Source organism: Erythrolamprus reginae, chromosome 4 (genome assembly GCF_031021105.1).
Source record: "Erythrolamprus reginae isolate rEryReg1 chromosome 4, rEryReg1.hap1, whole genome shotgun sequence".
Classification (NCBI taxonomy): Eukaryota; Metazoa; Chordata; class Lepidosauria; order Squamata; family Dipsadidae; genus Erythrolamprus; species Erythrolamprus reginae.
The window spans coordinates 87,083,386-87,103,220 of record NC_091953.1 but is presented as its reverse complement, the minus strand read 5'-3'; the positions used below and the strand labels follow the sequence as shown (position 1 = coordinate 87,103,220).

General features: G+C 43.6%; 1 protein-coding gene across 2 annotated transcripts in view; it reads right to left on the bottom strand.

The window, feature by feature from the left end:
* Window positions 1-12,778, bottom strand: part of ANOS1 (anosmin 1) — a 121,235-nt gene extending 108,457 nt beyond the window's left edge. For both annotated transcript variants that reach the window (XR_011559039.1, XM_070750850.1), the window contains exon 1: window positions 12,311-12,778. Coding sequence is in view for 1 of the 2 variants with exons in the window: in XM_070750850.1 (XP_070606951.1) it covers window positions 12,311-12,532 (222 nt within the window). In the remaining variant the exon portion in view is untranslated. The remainder of the gene's footprint in view (window positions 1-12,310) is intronic.
* Window positions 12,779-19,835: the final 7,057 nt, after the last annotated feature.

The window sequence follows — 19,835 nt, the reverse complement described above, 5'->3', positions numbered from 1 at the left end:
CGAAGCACCCCCTTTTGCCTTTTCACGCCCAGACACTCTGGGAGGCAACCTCGTGCAGGGTGTATGCGAAGCAACACAAGGGAGTCATCAAGTGAAGTGTTTTTTTCCCTCTCAAAGCGCCCAGAGAAAGGAAAACCCCTAAAAGGCTCATTTGGCAGCCCAGAAAAGCCCAAGATGGCTGGGATTAAAGGGGGACTGGCAGGAAACTGGCAGGGCCTTCGTGCCGCTCTCAAATTTCCTGGGAAATTTTTCTGGGCTCAGGTTCTTAAGTAGAAAATGGTTCTTAAGAAGAGGCAAAAAAACCTTGAACATCCGTTTCTTATCTATAAATGTTCTTAAGTAGGGGCGTTCTCAGGTAGAGGTACCTCTGTACATTGAGCACATTATCCAAAATATTTTTATACTTCTTCATGGCCAGCATTTTTTCAATGCATTTCAGAACAACTAACTGCAGCAGGAGCCCAGGAATACGAGAGTTCTTATGCAAATAGAATAGTGGGATAAAATTTTAGAAGTGTCATAGTATAGCAAAAGCATTTACTCTTTGGTAGAGGAGAGAGATTTAATTATAGTAGATGCAGATAAAAAGAAAAACCAAAATGTTATAGCATTTAATATATGATGAGGACAGATCAGCTTCACCGCTTCTACAAATTCACAAAATTGTATATGGAAAATTGGCATCCTAATATCAAATTCTTTAGCTATGCAATGTTATAGCCAAAAAGGAATTGATTCTAAATCCAAAGTCCAAATTGTTTTAATTAATTAATCGCCCGGGGAAGGGCGGTCAAGAAATCGAACAAATAAATAAATGTCAATATTGGATTAAATAAATAAGTAAGTAAGTAAGTAAGTAAGTAAGTAAGTAAGTAAGTAAGCAAGCAAGCAAGCAAGCAAGCAAGCAAGCAAGCAAGCAAGCAAGCAAGCAAATAAATAAATAAATAAATAAATAAATAAAAATATTATATAGGTAGAAGATTCTGATTATGTGTGGAGGTTGCATATATAAATATTTCCTACAACATGACAAAATGGTGCAAAATGCAGCCACACAGGCAGTCTTGGGCCTTCCAAGATACGTCCATGTCTCTCCAACACCCCACGAGCTGTATTTTTTTTTAATAAAGTTTTTATTGATTTTATAAAGTAGTTACATAAAACAAACATACAACAGTGCACGGTGCATGTGCCCATCACCTAACAACAAGACACCCCCCATCACCCCCATCACCCATACAAGAGGATTCAAAGAATTTAATTTGTTTATCTATTGTTCCTTGGCTCTATCTTGCATCGAATATTACTAAAAGAGTGATTGCAGTTTATTTTTCATATTTACATCACAGATTCTACTCAACATATAATCTTTTACCTTATTCCATCGCACCATCAGCTTCTCCAATTTGTTCTCGTCAAAATTATTTAATCTTATTTCCATAATTTCGAAATGTATGTGGTCCACCATGTACCAGTACCAATTTTGTAGTGTCCATTTTGTAGTCTTTCCAACCTAATACCATCACCGCTTGAGCACTTTCCAATGCTGCGGCTTTAATTTCCTTGAATTCTCCTAGTTCCCTGTATTTAATTAAAATTGCTATTTCTTTTGTAATTGTCCAGTTAATGTTTAGCATTTTATTAATTTCATTCTGTACTTCATTCCAGAATTTCTGAATTTCTGCGCACTCCCAGAGCATATGCATAAAGATTCCCTTTTCTTGGCACCCATGCCAACAATTACCCTTCTCTTTCCCCTGGAAGTGTGCAATTTGTACTGGTGTATAGTACCATTTATGTAAAATTTTCCTTCTCATCTCTCTAACTCTCGTGTTTTTAATCTTATATATATTTTCTATTATTTCTTTCATTTCCCTTTCATCTATTTGTAAGTCGTTTTGCCAGCATCTTGTCAAACTTTTTGTTACTTCCTCTTCCATCTGCAATAGCATTCTGTATATATTACCGGCTTGTGCTTTACTCTCATTTATCTTTTCTCTTATTATTTTTTCTAAGCAATTTTCTTCTCGTATTTATTCTCACTTTTATTTAAATATGTGCTTATCGCATTAATCTGCAACCATTTCTGTTTACCAATCCACCATTCCAATCGAGTTCTACTGACTCTTCCATCTTTCTCATATAATTGTTCAATTCTCGTTATCCCTTTACTATTTAATACTTTGATAATTCTGCTTAAGTTAACGTCATCCCCTATATTCAATACATATAACGTTGATAGCCTGGAGATCCTAATTCCACTTTTCCTCTGCCATTTAGACCATATTTCTAAACATGCTTTGAGAGGGTCACTTAAATTGCTAATTTCTGTTCTACTCCAATTTTTAAATAATAACTCTTTATTATTTATATTATTGATTTCCTTTTCTAACTCTACCAATTTCTTTTCCCCCCATAACTGTAATTCCATTAACCTTTCTATTTGGAATGCTTCTCTATATAGTACTAAGCACGGGCTGCCCCAACCTCCCTCTTTCTCTTGTGCAAACTGCCAATGTTTTCTTATTCTAAGCTTTTTGTTTCCTTCAATCCAAAAATTTAATTTGCTGTCCCATTCTCTTAGTTTTGCCTCAGGGAAGATACCCGGTAGAACCTGAAACAGATACATCATTTTTGGTATTATCATCGTTTTAAGGGCCCTAATCTTGGCAATTCTTCCTAACTTTTTACCCTTCCAGTTTTTTATCTGCTTCTGGATTTTTTTCCATATTAAATTATAGTTGGCCATTACTATTTTTATTGGATTCTTGAACAACCAAATTCCCAGGTATTTCATTTTTTTACAACCTAACTTCAATCCTGATATTTTTTGTATCTCAATTTGCTCTTTAGGGCCAGTATTTAAACATATTATCTCTGATTTCTCTATATTAACCATAAGTCCCGATTGATCTTTAAATTCCTGGAGCAATATCATTATTCTTTTCATCATTTCAATTGGGGTTTCAGACATCACTATAGCGTCATCTGCAAACAAATTTAATTTCAATTCAAATTTCCCTATTTGATAACCTCTCCATTCCTTATCGTTTCTAATTTTGTTTGCTAAAGTCTCAATTGCTAATACAAATAACATTGGGGATAGTGGGCAACCCTGCTTAGTTCCATTCTGAATTTTAATCGTTTCTGTTCTGTTACCATTTACTCTGATTTGAGCTATATTATCTTTATATATTGTTTCTATAATTCTACAGAATGAATCTCCCATATTTAAATCTTTACATAGTTGAAATAGGTAATCATGATTAACTTTGTCAAAGGCTTTGTAGACATCTAACTTTAGAATACTTAGTTTTCTTTTGGTATTGGTAGCATGGTGTATAACATTGACCACGTTCCTTATTGGTTCGTAAATCTTCCTTCCTTTAACAAATCCATATTGGTCTTCTCCAATTACTTTTGGTAAAATATTCTCCACCCTGTTTGCCAATATTTTCATAAATATTTTATAATCCTGATTTAATAAGCTGATAGGGCGATAAGAACTTGGATCAGTTAAATCACGATCTGGTTTTGGGATAGTTATAATTTCTGATATTTTCCACGTCTGTGGAGTTTCAAAAGTCTTAATTACATTATTAAACAATTTTTCCATATGCGGTAATAATTCATTCATATACGTCAGGGGTCCCCAACCACCGGGCCGCGGACCAGTACCGGGCCGCGGGGCATGTTGCACCGGTCCGTGGAGTCAGCAGTTGCTGGCCCTCATGCCGCCACCCCCTCCCTCCAGTGCTTCGCCTCCCACCGGACAAGAGGCCTCGGGAGGCAGGTTCTGCCGGCCACAGGACGATGGACGGGACAGAGGGGCGGGAAGGACCGAGAGGCTCAAGCCTCTTTTGGCTTCTGCCGCGGGGCCCTTTTGCGTTTTTGGCTGGGGGGAGGCAGGAGGGCCAACCTGACCCCCTCTCTCCAGCGCTTAGCCTCCCGCTGGGCAAGAGGGCTTGGGAGGCAGGTTCTGCCGGCCACAGGGCAATGGCGGGAAAGAGGGGCGGGGAGGACCAGCACCCACATGCTTAATCCCGCCCCCAACCACACCCCTTTCCGCCCCCACCGGGCCATAGAAAAATTGTCTTGCTGAAACTGGTCCCTGGTGGAAAAAACGTTGAGGACCACTGATATACGTCTTATAATATTCAGCAGTAAAACCGTCTGGACCTGGGGCTTTAGCAGATTTGTCTATCTTCTTCCGTTAATTTCTCTTTGACCTCTATGGTTTGCGAAGTAATATGTTCTTTTTTGTATAAGTTCCCATAAAAATCACTCATTTTTTCCATTTCTACATTACTACGTTTAATTACACCTTCCTTATCCTTTAAAGCAGAGATATGGGATTTCTCTTTTCTTTTTTTCAAATAGTGTACCATTTGCTTCATTGATTTGTTCCCCCATCCCCTAATTCTATGTTTTATAATCATCTTCATTTTATTCCATCTTTCTTCATCAAGTAATTGTAATTTCTTTTTCTTAAGTAATAATAGTGAATTCCAATCTCTATTTCTTGTAATTTTTAAGGTTTCTTGGATTAAATCTATTTCTCTTAATAAATTTTTCCTTTCAGCTTCCCAGGATTTCCTAATAAAAGCTTCAGTACTGATACAATTACCCCTCATAACAGCCTTATGTGTATCCCAAACTATTGTTTGCTTAATTTCACCTGTTGCATTAATACAAAAGAATCCATTCAGTTCCTTTTGTAATTTAATTCTATTTTCCTCATTAGCTGAAACCACAGGGTTATATCTCCAAATCCTTTGTTTCCTGCCAGCCTCTAACTCAATCACTGCTAGTAAAGGCGCGTGGTCTGATAACCAAATACTTTTCACTTCCACTTTCTTGAGCTTTGCCTCAGCTGTCTTATTAATTAACATGTAATCAATACAACTAAATTTATTATGTCTTGCAGAATAAAAGGTGTCCCTGTTTACTGTGTTTTCATGTAAATCCGTCATATTGATTTTATTTAAATGTAACTTTTTCTTTCCCCCCCTCCCTGCTGTTAATTCCAAGTTGAAATCGCCTGCTAAAATCACTGTACCTTCCGCAAAATTATCTAGTTTCCGTTTTACATTCATTATAAATTGTTTTGCATTTACATTGGGAGCATAGATTACCGCTAAGGTTACTAACTTATTTTTTATTTTCCCCTTAATAAATAACATTCTACCGTCTTTGTCCCTTTTAATATGAATTAATTGAAAGTACACTCTTCGGTTAAACAAGATGGCGACTCCTCTAGATTTGGTCGTCCCTCTCGACTCATAAACTTGTTGCCACTCGCTATTTGTAACTAATTTATCTGTTTTTTCCCTTCCTTTATGAGTTTCTGATAAGACTAAAACATCAGCTTTACTATCCCTAGCCAGCTTCATGATTCTATAACGTTTTTTCTGTGATGAGAGACCATTTACATTCAACGACAATAACCCTATATCACCCATTTACATAATTTTAAATACATTTCCCCCTCCTGCAAAACAGAGCCTACCGGAAAAATGCTTTTTAATTACCATGAATCCCCACCCTAGTGCCTCTTCCCTGACACCCCCCCCCCAGGGGGAGGCAATGAAAAAACCTTTCGTTATCGAGAGGCACCCCTGGATTTGCGTTCCACCAGAAAGCTCCCCCATCTCTCCCCATTTAATAGCATATCAAAAGATTCCCCCCTCCTTCCCTCTTCTCCCCTTATTAGTTAGCGAAAAAAACCAAAAAAATACACAAAAAAGAGATTAATTAGTTGAAAACCATGGTACCATATTAGCAAATCAGCTCAGTTCAGTTCATTATTTCTTCTTCTGGCGCGTAACTCTTGGCTCGTCTCTTTTCTCTTTCTCTTTCTCCTGGAGAAAATCCAGTTCCTTCTGGAGAGCTGCAATTTTTCCTTCCTTGCTTTGCTCTGCTGCACGGATCGGTTGGAGCATAAACAACTCATCCTCTCCTGCTTCTGGCTGGCTTTTCGATATCGGTGCCTGGGACGTTCCCTCTGGATTTATCCCCAGCTGATGAAGCAAATTTCTTCCCTCCTCCAAAGATCTCGCCTGGAAAACTTTGGAGTCTTTAAAAACAAATACTGTAGCTGGATAACGCCATGAGAACCTGATTCCATTTTTGTAAAGTTGGGAGGTCACTTCTCTCATCTGATTTCTCATCTTGAGGGTTTCAGCAGACAAATCTTTTAAAACGCGTATTGGAATAGCCTTGTAACGTAAGTTTGGAATCTGCTTCAACTCTCTGAATATTTCTGCCGCTCTCCTTTCCGAGGTAAACCTTACAATAATATCTTTTTGATCACCTCGGTTCCGAGATCCAAAAGCCCAGTGCGCTCTTTCAAATTCTTCTGGGTCACATTTAACATTGTTTTCACTGAACCACTGGTGAATTGCTTGAATAAGATGTTTACTCTCCGCGAAATCTTTAGGAAATCCCCTCAGGCGAAGATTGGGCCTCCTTTGTCTGTCCTCCAAGTTAATTATGCGTAGTTCCTGGCGAGACTTTCCCTCCTCCAGTTTCCCAATTCTTTGATCTTGTGTTTTAGACTGTTCTTTCAATTCCGACACCCCAGCTCTGACAGCCGCAATCTGCTTTTTCATATCTTGGAGTAGCTGTCCCATACTGGCAAATGCCGTTAGCAATGAATCCATCTTTCCTTCCAGCTCCAAAGTAGACGCCATCTTTTCCTTTGTTCTCACTTTTCCCCCTTACTCACGTTTAAAACTGTTAATTGCTTCTTCTTTACACTCTTTCTTATAAAGTTTTCAACAGCTCTGTTCAACTCACTTCCTCTCAATCCGCTATTCACCAAGCTAGAGAGGGTTGTCGGGGGTTAACTTTCACTTTTCTTCCTTCACATGAGGGAGCTTTCTTTCGGTGCATCTATCTGGATCGACGCATGCGCAAAATCCCCCACCCCACGAGCTGTATTGATATCCGAACACAATTCAAAGTGTTGGTTATGATCTATAAAGCCCTATAAAGTCCTACATGGCATTGGACCAGATTAGTTATGGGACTGTCTTCTGCCTCATGTATCCCAGCGGCCGGTCAGGTCCCATAGAGTTGACCTTCTCCAGGTCCCATCAGCTAGACAATGTCTGCTGGTGGGACTTAGGGGAAGAACCTTCTCTGTGGCAGCTCTGGCCCTCTGGAATCAACTCCCTCCAATTCGCACTGCCCCCACCCTACTTCCTTCCACAAGAGTTTAAAGACCTATCTCTGCTGGCAGGCTTGGAGCCATTAACTCCATCATCTTGCCCCAGCCAGTGAATGAATGTATAGGTTGATTGATTAAATGTGAGTGAGTGATTTTTTTAAAAAAATGGGGGGGTTTAGTATGTTTTAATTTTAGATTTCTATATGATATGTATTCACTTTTACTCTGAGCCATCCTGAGTCTGAGGAATAGGGTGGCATAGAAAATAAATAAATAAATAAATACATAAATGCATACATACATACATACATACATACATACATACATACATACATACATACATACACATGCACAAATCTATTGGTATGCAACACTAATTTAGCTTATTTCCTTCTCATTTTTCTCTATCTCTCTCTGCTTAAAGCTCTAAGTATCAATTACTACTGTGTTTGCACAAACATATTTTACTAATGAAATCACACCGTTTTTCTTACTATTTAAAAAACTCTTGATGTTTAGTCTTATTTTCTCTTTATAGACAATATAGTTACTGTAACATATGTGTACTGGCCTACTTAAAAAAAGATTATTCAACCTTTCAACATTCTTTGAGACAATCTTACTACTATTAAACTCTGGATATGCTAAATCAAAGCCTGGTACTTCTGTGTCCCTCAGGGCACAGAAGGAACACACACATCTTGTATTTCTTACTGAAAAAGACAATTGCTCCTGCTATTCAGTTATTTCAAGGACCAGCTTCATTTAAAATCTGAGACAGGTAGTGAATGATTCTGCTTGGAATCATTTACACTTTAAAGACCTTTGAAACTACTGCAAAAAAAGAGCAATTGCAAAGTCATCTTTGTTTTCAGGGCAAAACAATGGTGTGCACACCTGCTGAACTTAATAATCTCTTGTTCATCAGAAACAGAGTCTTTATTGTGTGCATCTTATCCCTCTTTCCTTACTTGAACAACTTTTTAAAAGGTTAATATTTGCTACTACTATCCATTAGCTACTGCTATCCATTAGCACTATTGTTTCATGTTTTAAATATATTTAATAATTTAGTAATAGAATTTGTTCACAGGTTACAGTTAAAAATAGTGATGGCCAGTTTACTGACAGAGATAAGTTGACTATTAGTAGTTATTAAGTCTTAACATAATTTCCACTACCCAGCTAATTAAAATGAAATCACTATTATTTGGAAACATACATTTTGTTAGCTGTTCTGTTTCAGAATAAAATGTTGCTGAGAAACACTTTTATGTAGAAAATGTAAAGCTTTTTGTAGAAACAGGCTGGTGTAAGTTACATTTTTAACCAACTGTAAAACAAAGAGTTACAACCAGATGACAACAATTAAAAAAATTAATTGCCTTTTAATATATTTAAATATTTGTGTATACCTGATGAATAAAATATATGCTCACATAAGACATTTTCTCATTTTACAATCCAGCATATTTTTGCTTATTTATCTTGATTTCTAATTTATGTATATATGCAAACTTCATTCATGAAACAAAATGCTTTCAAAGATGTTTTAACATTATCTTTATAATGATAATACCATATGTATACAAAAATCTGTATTTCTCAGAGAAAACCATTTCACATCCAAAGTAGGAATTTTCAAGACTAGGAACTGAATGCCTACATGATTACCAATTCAAAAAGTCAGATTTGGTTTGAATACTCAACTGAAATTTCTATAGGAAGTACTCTACAATTCTATTTTAATCATTGTTCTGTGAAACCCAAGCATGGCCTTCTATGTCACACCATAATCTACTTTTCCTAAAAATAATACAGTAATAATAATCTAAGCCTCTTAAATTAGAAATGTATCTTATCATTGTCCATAGTATACACATTTTAAAGGTTGCAATCCAAGTGAATAAGAACAATTATTTCAATCAAAAGTAGGAAAATAGGCTGTAGCACAGTGGCATTATCAAAGAAGGTGAAACTAGAGTTTGCAATAGTTTTAATAGCGGTGTAATAGAAGTTGTTTTATGTGGGATGTGTAAAGATTTGCAGGGGAAATTGTGGGACTTATTTGATGTGTTGAAGCTTGTTAAACAAAAAAACCAAAACAACCCACCACCCCAGAAATCATACCTCATGCTTTTAAAGTTTGACACAAAAATTCAAAATAATGATTTATGGGGTGTTTAGGGCTCTAGCAAATACATTAAAGTTTATCTGCCATGAAAACATGAAAAAGCAGGTAATGAAGATTCCTTTCCTGATATTCTTTATCCTCATTCATTAACAATATCTACCAAATTCAATAAAATTCTACAACCTAATCATTATGACTTAGAAGCTAAAACAATTTTAAAGCTATAGTGTTGTGCCATGAGATATGTCACATATATCCCAAGTATGTCAACTTTATAATACTGTAACTGTAAATGTGGTCTAAAGGTATTACTGTAGGAATCCCAATTTCCCCAATGTTTAAACCCATTTCTGAATATGGTGGTGTAAATTCAGAAAACATATACATAATGGCTGCTGACATCATTGACTAACCACATTGCAATAAGCTTGAAATGCAAATAGCTAAGCCCTCTAACAAGTTCAACATATCCTGCTAGATGAGGGACTTTTCTATTGTGTCACTTAATTCCACGAAACAATTGAAATCCCACCAGCAGAAGCAGAGTCACAGATATCTACAGTATATAATATCCAGTGACATTACTGAATATACAGTATTTCTGAAAGGTTTTGTTGTCGAGATGACCTAATAACAGATTTTGGAAAGCTGGAAAAACATCCCAATGGAATTTAGTGGGGCTTTTCAGTTGAGAGGTTTAGGATGTGCAGACAATGAATGCCTGCCCATCCAATTCCATTTTGTGAAGTTGGAGGTTGGGAAGATGTGATACACAGTTTAAGTAAGATTAGGAGCATCCAGAAAATCTTAATCCTCTTTCACTTGCCCAATATGATCCACAGGAATACCCAAGCACTGCACTTCTACTACAAAACATAGTAGAAATAATATGGTAATTGCATTGGGGGTGGAGGGAATGATACATACACTTCAAACAAAAACACAATGTTGAGAATGATATCCCATTACTGATCATCATCCTTAAACTGAGATATAGAAAGAAAATTGTATTTTTCTTTCTAAAAATACAAAGAAAAATAGTTACATCTTTTTATGCTTCATGTGCTTCGCATGTCACTAAAACTATGCATACATGAATACTGAAGTAGAATTATCCCAGCATGATTGTCTAGGCACAGAATAATCAAGCCATGTACTAGATTTTTCAAAATAACCCCAAGAACTACAAAAACTAAACAGGTCACCTATAAACAGCTACAGGAAAAAAACTTTCCTTCACCTTTCCTGCTTTCAGGCACCAGTTAAAAATATGTTTTATGAATGAATAACCTAATACAGAGCTGTGGAAACTGATACATCATAACCTATCAATGGAATGAGACATTCTGATGTCTGATTCCTCTGAGAAAGATCAAGCAAATTAGTAGTTAATAAGCTAATCTACTGCTATTCTTCTTACAAAGGCATTATCTATTGAATCCAACAATCACAAAGTTAGGAAAACCAAGATAACAATGCTGTCTTGTTCCATTTTCAATATTTACAGAAACACACATGCAGAAACATATACACACATCCCTTTAATGGGATAATAGAAATCACTCCAATTAACAGTAAATTTGACATTCAAGTAATTTACAGGTCTTAAGTTGACAGCTATTAAAAATAGTGCAGAAAGCTATTCATAAAGTTTCTCTAGTAATGATAAGTCAATGGCTCTTTAATGTACTGTATCTCGGTCAGAAATAAAACCATTGCCTTTTTATCACAGCTCTATTAAATAACTAACTCTCACGTTCCCGTGTACACTGGGAGTGAGCAAATATGTTCAAAAATTAAGCAAATGAACAAGGAGGATAAAAGGACTTTATTTCTAAAGTTATATATGTTACCTAATTCTCAGCAACTTCTTTATCAACTGAAAAAAAGGCAATAAGATATCTAAACTGATAACAGAACTTTGAAGGACTCAATCAAGTTCATGTATACAATCATGTCATTCTATTTTTTATATCTTAAATACTGAATATCATGGCCACTTTACACATCAGGATATACCATATTATAAACAATTCCAAAAACAAAATATATTCTACCCTTTATTTGGGAATCATGAATGATTATTATAGATCTACTTTAACTAGGCAAGTTTACTTCAGACAGATTCCAATCAAGCCAATAAGTTTTTACTCTTAAGTAAAAGGGTATATACAAGGTGGCAGCTTAAAACTGCCTTCAGAAATGGACACTTGTCCTTTTTACACATCTTCAAGTTTATAATTTAAAAATATGATTACTTCATGTAAAGTAATTTCCACCTCCAGGTTACAAAGCTGCTTAAATTTATGGTGTTTTCACTTTCAAACCGCAAATATATACCCAGCCCGAGCTTCAGCGGTTACAAATGACTTAATTGTTTCGGTAAATCGGGCAACTGCTTCTATACTAATTAAAATCCCCACTTCCGCTACCAGCGCCGGTTGAAAAAAGTAGGCAAGTCAACCAGCGGTGCGACTCCTAAAAGGGGAACAGTCATTCGGTGGGTTAGCTCGATTAGGGTGAAGAGACTAGCCCGATACGACCTGCTTTCAGATGCTTCTTCGGTCGCTTTCGCGGGGAAAAAGGCAGGCTTGCGAGCTTCTTAAGAAGGTACAAAGTTCAATGGAAAGCGCAAAAGTACCAGCGGCTCAGTATGGATCGACCTATGCTGTGCTGTTGCGAGACTAGTTTTTTTTCCTCCCAGAGGACTCCTGGGAATCAATTGTGGCGAGTCGGTGTAATTTCTAGCGAATGCATCTCAGCCCATCCATTTCAAATAGTAAATGCATTGCCGCACTCATAAATGCACCCTAATAGCTGAAGCACCCAATTGTGAACATCGGCCAAACTGCCGCCTAAAGGCTGCGGTCCAACTCTGAGGGCAAATTTCATTGAATCCAAAGGACTTCTTTCCGATTAGACCTGGCCCGAGGGGAGAAGTCGCTCGGTTTCATTAATGCGCGGCCCGGCTACTACTTTTGGGTGTTTTGTATTTTTCCCCATACCTGAAAATGCTTGAAAAAGGCGGAGATGCGCGTAATCTGCAAGCTGAGACACCTGGAGCTGCATCTGGCTCCATAAATACTGGTGGCGGAGAAGAACTCATCCTGCTGGCGAGCCCCCGCTGCCGTTTCTCCAACCCAGGCAGCGCAGCCGGGCAGGCAGCCCCAGGAAGCAGTAATCCAAACGAGAAGAGTCAAAGGAACCCCGGGCTCCTTAAACCCCATGGCTTTTTTGTGCGCAGCCGGGTGTGCGGGAGAAGAACACAACCCCGACAGCCCTAAACGCACCGCACCGCGTGCAATTGCGCCGTTTCACCTCGCCAAGTGAAAAGGAAGGCGGCGGCGGCGGCGCCTCAGCACAGCAAAAAAAAAAAACCTCAGCGCGAAAAAAAGTTCAACCATTCAACTCTCTTCAACACACACACACCCGCGCGCGCCGCGGTAGTATTCGGCTCGCAGCCCTCCAACCTCGCTCCCAGGAGGGCAAAGAGGTGGGGAAAAGTGGCAGGAGACTGCCCGATTGGCTGCGGGAGACCGGAGTGACAGGGCGGTTAGGAGGGGCGGAGTGTCTGACCGCGAGGAGAGAGGCGGGCCGGGGTGTGGGGGTTGTTTCTGAGGTGGAGAGCCGCTTTGGGGTTCGCAACTTTCCCTTCCGCGTGCGCCCCGCGCTGCGGCCGGGAGTTGTTTGTGGAGCCCCGCGCGCGACACCTGCCTTGGCTTCCTCATGAAAAAAAGAACCTAGCAGACGCCCACATTGGGACTCGGGTTATATAACCTTCATTTCACCCCGCCACGCCTTTTCAGAGACAGGTTGGGGGTGCAATTTGGCCGAGGTTAGGAGCCCAGAAAGCAAGTTCGTTACGCAGATTGCTTTTAAAATCCTCAATCCGATTAGATCTTTTCTACGGACACACCCAATCACGGGCATAGACTGTTCTTAATTTGATAATACTGTACTGTAGTGCAGTAAGCTCATGTGTTAACCTATCTAGGCTTCATGCTCTCGGGAATCCAGAGCATAATACCATGGTGTTTCGAGACTGAAGGATGCCAATGCAAACCCACATACACTAGAAACTTGGCTGGAGCGGTAGCAATGCAATTTCCAAGGTGCCCAATTGGAAAAAATAACTGAATTGCCGCCATCGATCAGATCGGCCATTGGGAAATAAACTTATACACCCATGTCTGAGGTAAAATTTTCCCACTGAGTCAATTGCCTAAATGGACATATCAAATGGAAGCAGTGAAGCACTGATTGTTCTTTGAAATCCACTGAGGCAGAGAACCTATTAGTACTGAGAATCTGTGGAGGCATGGAATTGAAAAAATGTTAACTTGTCTTCTTTTAAAAGAAAATCCTTGGCATTGTAGCCCTTCAGGCAAAAATACCTATGTAGATTTCATTTTTTCCCCTTCATTATTAAATGAGTACTCAAATGACTTAAATCACAAGATATAAGATAATGTTCTAGAAATAGATTTTAATGTTAAAGCATATGGAAAAATATGTAACGTTAAAATATTTCATATACAATTAGCATAGGAATATTTGTATACAAAATTAGCTGATGTGCTGGTAAATACTACATATAGTGACAGATGCCTAAAGGAGTGTGGCAGTCGATAGATAAGGAACATTCCCAACCTCATTTCCAAGTACTGGGCAGCCTCAGTTTGAGAGCAGGGCAGATTTTAATCTTTCCCTCTGCCCAAAATGCAAAGAAGCAACATTTTGCTAATATCAGTAGGCATCTTCTCTGTAACCTAAAGCTAATACTTATGGGACTGCCTTCTGCTGCATAATTCCCAGCAGCTGATCAGGTCCCACAGAGTTGGCCTTCTCCAAGCCCCATCGACCAGACAATGTCATCTGGCTGAGCCGAGGGGAAGAGTCCCAGCAGCTGATCAGGTCCCACAGAGTTGGCCTTCTCCAAGCCCCATCGACCAGATAATGTCATCTGGCTGAGCCGAGGGGAAGAGTCTTCTCTGTGGTGGCCCCAGCTCTCTGGAATCAGCTCCCTCCAGAGATTCGACCTGCCCCCACCCTCTTCGCCTTCCGAGAGAATCTTAAGACCTATCTATGTCGCCAGGCATGGGGCAACTAGTACATGCCCCCCTTCTGACCATATGTGGTTATGATTGTGTAGTACCGATTTAAGATAATGAGTTTTAGTTATAGTTTTAATTATTAGATTTGTACTTGTATTGTTGTAAGTCTCCGGAGAAGGGCGGCATACAAGTCTAATAAATTATTATAATTATAATCCCTAAGTTCTCAAAAGTTTTCCCATCCTAGCATAAAAGTGATTTGAAATCATTTAAATGTTGTATTAATTTCTGTACAATGTCTTTGCATTAGACATTGGAGTAAAAAAGAAAAAGAAACACTAAAATACAATAGAAACTATAAGTGAGAAACTGGCTGAGTCAAGGAAGAAGTCAAGTGGAGAATTAGTCTGGAATCGTTATGTAAGCTCTAAAGGGCATACCTCTCTTTGAATGCAGTTGAATCTTGTCTACAGTAGTCTGGTCCAGGTGCAAACAGCTGGTCTGGGAAGATTCCTGTGAAATAGGCATGAGCAATAAAGTAGCTAACTGAACTCTTCATTTGTGGATCTGGTTGTTCACACCAAACAGAAACAATAAAATGCTAAACTATTCATACAAATCCTGAGGAAGTCCAAAGTCCTGGCCTGGGAGAGATTTGCATCTGTGAAAACTGCCACTGTGTGCTAAAGCAAAGAGGCTTTTGGAAATGGACATATTTTAAGAAAATGACGGCGCTGGACTTACCCGGCAGGCAGGCTTTGCTGGAGGGACTGGGAGACATCGGACCCTCTGGCGGCCGCCATTTTGGATCCCGAGTGAAGTCTCGCGAGGCGAGACTTCGCTCGGGATTTCGGGCCTGTTTGGCCCGGCTGCTGATTGGTCCGGGCGGGGCCTGCTTGCCCTATATAAGGGCGAGCAGGCCCGAGGCTCAGCCTTCTCGCCCGGACAGCAGCCCGAGCAGACACATGGCTGTCTGCTCGTGGAGTCCTTCGGCGGCCGCATGGTGCGGCCGCCGCTTTTGGAAGCCTCGTCGGAGGCTTGAAGAGGCTGCAGCTCGTCGTGAGCAGCTGGAGCCCTTCCGAGGCCTGCGGTCTTCTCCTCGGGATCGTAAAAGGTGGCCGCGTGTTGCGGCCGCCATCTTGAGAGCCTCATCGGAGGCTCGTGGAGCGGCCGGGGCTTCGGGTCCGGCGGTGAGGCTGGGCCTGTGCTGTCTTCGGCTGTTGGCCCCTCTATTGGATCGTTCCGGTCGCCCCCTCGGGAATGGGATCGGGCGGAGGGCTCGCGTGTGCGCCTCCCCCCCCATTCGTGGCCCCTGTTGGAGGGCAGTTAGGCCCTTGGCGGCAGCTTTCTGCTGCTGCGCTGCCCGTGTGGGCTGCGGCCATTTGCTGCCCTCTTTTGGGGCCTGGGTGGCCCCGGTTTCCTTACTGTTAAAAAAAAAAAAAGAACTATGGTGTTAAACAAAACATACACAATAATAATAATATTGATAATTGCGGTTAATATTATTTAATATATTTATATAGACACACAGAAGGCAGGAAAAGACCTATTGGTCCCTCTAGTCTGCCCTTATAATATTTACTGTATTTTCTCTCAGGATGGATATATGTTTATCCCAAATATGTTTAAATTCTGTTACTGGGGATTTATATACCAAGTCTGCTGGAAGTTTGTTCCAAGGATCTACTACTTTTTCAGTAAAGTCGTAGTCAAACTTCAGTACAACAGTTATAGCCAAACATTAATTATTTAAATATTTGGTAGCCTAGGAAGGTGATGAGGCCCTTGGCCAGGGTAGCTAGGAAGGCCCCCCCCCCGGTAGGTCCTGCTAGGGGGATTACGGTTGGTGGCCACCCGGTCCTGGTTTTCTTGGGGGTTTTCGGGGGGGGCACCTGTAATCGGGTTTGGCCCCCCGCCGGCCCCTACTGCGGGAGCACGGGCCCCTGGGGCAGCTTTTTGCTATGGCCTGGTGTCGGGCGGGGGGTTCAGACCCCGCCAACGCAGGCTGTAGTGCCTCCGCCCCTTTTGCCCGCCCCTAAAAGGGGACGGTTGCGAGGGGAGGGGGTCCAGGGAACAGACCACATATACTGGGGGAAAATGGGCCCTGCCCAAGTATGTAAGCACGCTCGAGGGTTGGTTGAGGGACTACCACCCTCGCTCGAGAGCGGCTGCTCTCTTGCTAGGTTTCTTACAGGGATTCAGGATCCCTTGCATGGGAGGGGTCCCCTTTAGGGGTGGTCCCCTGAAAGGCGAGTGGTGAATTTAGGTTGATTCACCACTTGTCTTTTTCTAAGGGGGAGTCAGTGAATGATTTCATTCCTGACGAACTTTGTTCGGTGCGGTACGCATCCTTTGATGCGACCGTGACCAGGGTTAGGAAGTGTGGGGTTGGAGCCCTTATGGGAAAATGCGACATTGAGTCGGCATTCCGGCTCCTCCCCATACACCCAGACGGATTCGGGCTTCTGGGCTTCCATTGCGAAGGTGGGTTTTTTGTGGACAGGGCACTGCCAATGGGCTGCTCTGTCTCATGCTCTCTTTTTGAGAGTTTTAGCACCTTCTGGGAGTGGTCGCTCAGGAGGCGCAGCGGTCTGGGATCGGTCGTTCACTACCTTGATGGATTCTTGTTGGCGGGGCCTGTGCGTTCAGAGCAATGCTTTGCTCTAATGCTGGACTTCGGAGCCCTTTGCGCTCTGTTGGGGGGGCCTTTAGCCTCCGAGGGGACCGAGGGCCCCGCCACCAAGATTATCTTCCTCGGTATTGAATTGGACTCGGAGGTGCAATCTTCCAGATTGCCACTAGAGAAGTTGCTTAAGAGCAGGAGAAAGCTGATGAGGTGCTGGGCTGCCGGAAGGTTACCCTACGGCAGCTTCAGGAATTGGCAGGCATTCTTAATTTTGCCTGTCGGGTGGCTGTTCCTGGTAGGGTTCTTTCCAGGAGGTTGTACGACGCGATGAAGGGGCTCCGTTTGCCCCATCATCGTACCCGCCTTTGCGCGGGGGTCAGGGCTGACCTCGGCGTGTGGTGGGATTTCTTGGTCAGGTTTAATGGTTTGTCTTTTTGGGGGCACGAGCTTCTTTTGGGAAGCCGCGTTGCAGCTCTGTTCTGATGCCGCGGGGACTTGTGGTTTCGGGGTAGTTTTAGGTGACCAGTGGTGCTGGTCGGCATGGCCTCCGGAATGGAGTGCCTCTTCGTTGGTTCAGGACCTTACGTTTTTAGAGCTCTTCCCCTTAGTAGTGGCCTTAGAGCTTTGGGGGGAGCAGTTTAGGGACAAGACCATGCACTTTTGGTGACAACCTAGCGGTTGTCCATATGGTGAATGCCCTGTCCTCTAAGAGCGATAGGGTCATGCGGCTTGTCCGCCATTGTGTGCACAGGTCCTTGTCCCTAAACGCGTTGTTTTTGGCTAGGCATATCCCCGGGGTGGATAACGGGGTCGTTGATGCCTTGTCCCGTGGTCAGTTGTCCAGGTTTCGGACCCTGGCCCCGTGGGCCCGGGAGTCGCCAGAGGCATTCCCCGGCCACCTTTGGAGTCTGGGGGGGCTCCCGGGCATAGGAGAGTAAGGGTCTGCTGGGCTATGGCCCTCTCTGTGGTGCCTGGCACTCTGGGGGATTCGCAGCAGACGGGTGCAGAGTTCGGGGAGTTCAGGCAGGATACGGGTTACCCCTATAGCTGGCCTGCCCCAGTTGTGTACCTGGCCATATTTGTGTCCAGTTTAGGCAGTGTGGCCTTTCAGTTAGGACTTTGAGGTCCAGGTGGCCGGCCTCGCCTTTTGTCTAAGGCGGGGCTGGTTTGTGGATTTATGGTGAGTTCCGCATAGTGAAGATGCGGGACGGCTGGCCAGGGCCTTATCGCTGGTTGCTAGGTCCTTTTGGCCTTCCATCTCATTGCCTTAGTCGGGCGGGTTTTGGAGTACAGGGTTTGGCTAGGCCAAGCGTGGATCCCGCCGCTTGTGGGAACGCTCGTTCCGCAGTGGCGCCACCTCTAGTGCGGTGACGGCGTTCTCGATACTGAGGATTCGGGGATGCCGACCGCTGGCGGTCGACGGCCTGTTTTAGGCTACGAACGGCCAGTTGAGGGTCCGGGGTAAGATCTTAGGCCAGGGCTCCCTTTGGTCCCCTTCTATTCAACCCCGCCAGGACGGACCGACGGTGTTGCTTTGGGTCATGAGTGCTCCGAGACCACTCAGCAAAACGGTACCGTCGGGGGTGGGGACCCTGCCGTCGTGGCGGCTGGGTCCTTGTTGTCTGGCGGGGGAGACGGGGTGTGCGGTGGGACGGGCGTTTCTACCGCTATGCTGGGTGGGCGGCATCCCATTGCTGCGCCCAGGTGGTCCTGGGAGGGCGGCATCCCATTGCTGCGCCCAGGAGGTGCTGGGAGGGCAGCATCCCATTGCTGCGCCCGGATTGGTCCTGGGAGGGCGGCATCCCATTGCTGCGCCCAGGTGGTGCTGGGAGGGCGGCATCCCATTGCTGCGCCCAGTTGGTCCTGGGAGGGCAGCATCCCATTGCTGCGCCCAGTTGGTCCTGGGAGGGCGGCATCCCATTGCTGCGCCCAGTTGGTCCTGGGAGGGCGGCATCCCATTGCTGCGCCCAGGTGGTGCTGGGAGGGCGGCATCCCATTGCTGCGCCCAGTTGGTCCTGGGAGGGCGGCATCCCATTGCTGCGCCCAGTTGGTCCTGGGAGGGCGGCATCCCATTGCTGCGCCCAGTTAGTGCCGGGGCAGCATTCCATTGCTGCGCCTGGATGTGTGCTGGGAGGGCGGCATCCCATTGCTGCAGCCAGTTGGTGCCAGGGGCGGCATTCCATTGCTGCGCCTGGATGTGTGCTGGGAGGGCGGCATCCCATTGCTGCACCCAGGTGGTGCTGGGAGGGCGGCATCCTGTTGCTGCGCCCAGGTGGTGCTGGGAGGGCGGCATGCCATTGCTGCGCCCCGGCGGTGCTGGGTGGGTGGCTTCCCATGGCTATGCCCAGTTGTTCGGGGAGGGCGGCATCCCATTGCTGCGCCCCGGTCGCTGGTCTTGCTCTTGGGGCAAGGACCGGTACGGCTTGGGGGTCGGTTGGTGACCCGCCAGGCTTGCGGAAGCCTGCGGTGGCTTCACGCTGTGTGGCCCGCCACGTATGTGGTGCGGTCTTCGATCCCCTGGGGATCTTTGTGGGTCGCCCTTTCCCTTAGGGCCATTCACCGGGTCAGGTGTAGAGGCCATAAGGCCCTGGGAAGGGTAGTCAGGGAATTTAGGGGGGGGGTAGTGGCCCATCCCCTCATCACTGTAGATCATCCGTGGCTTTACCGGGCCGATGGCGTTCACCTGTCAGTACAGGGGAACGCCATTTTCTTACAGGACCTGCAGCGGTCTCTGCGTGAGCTGGCGCAGCTAGAGGGGGGAGTCGGGGGGCCAAGATAGAGATCTGACCCCCGCTCCGTGGCAGGTTAGGGGCGGAAAATTGGGGGGTGGTTTAGCAACCGCGCGTTCTC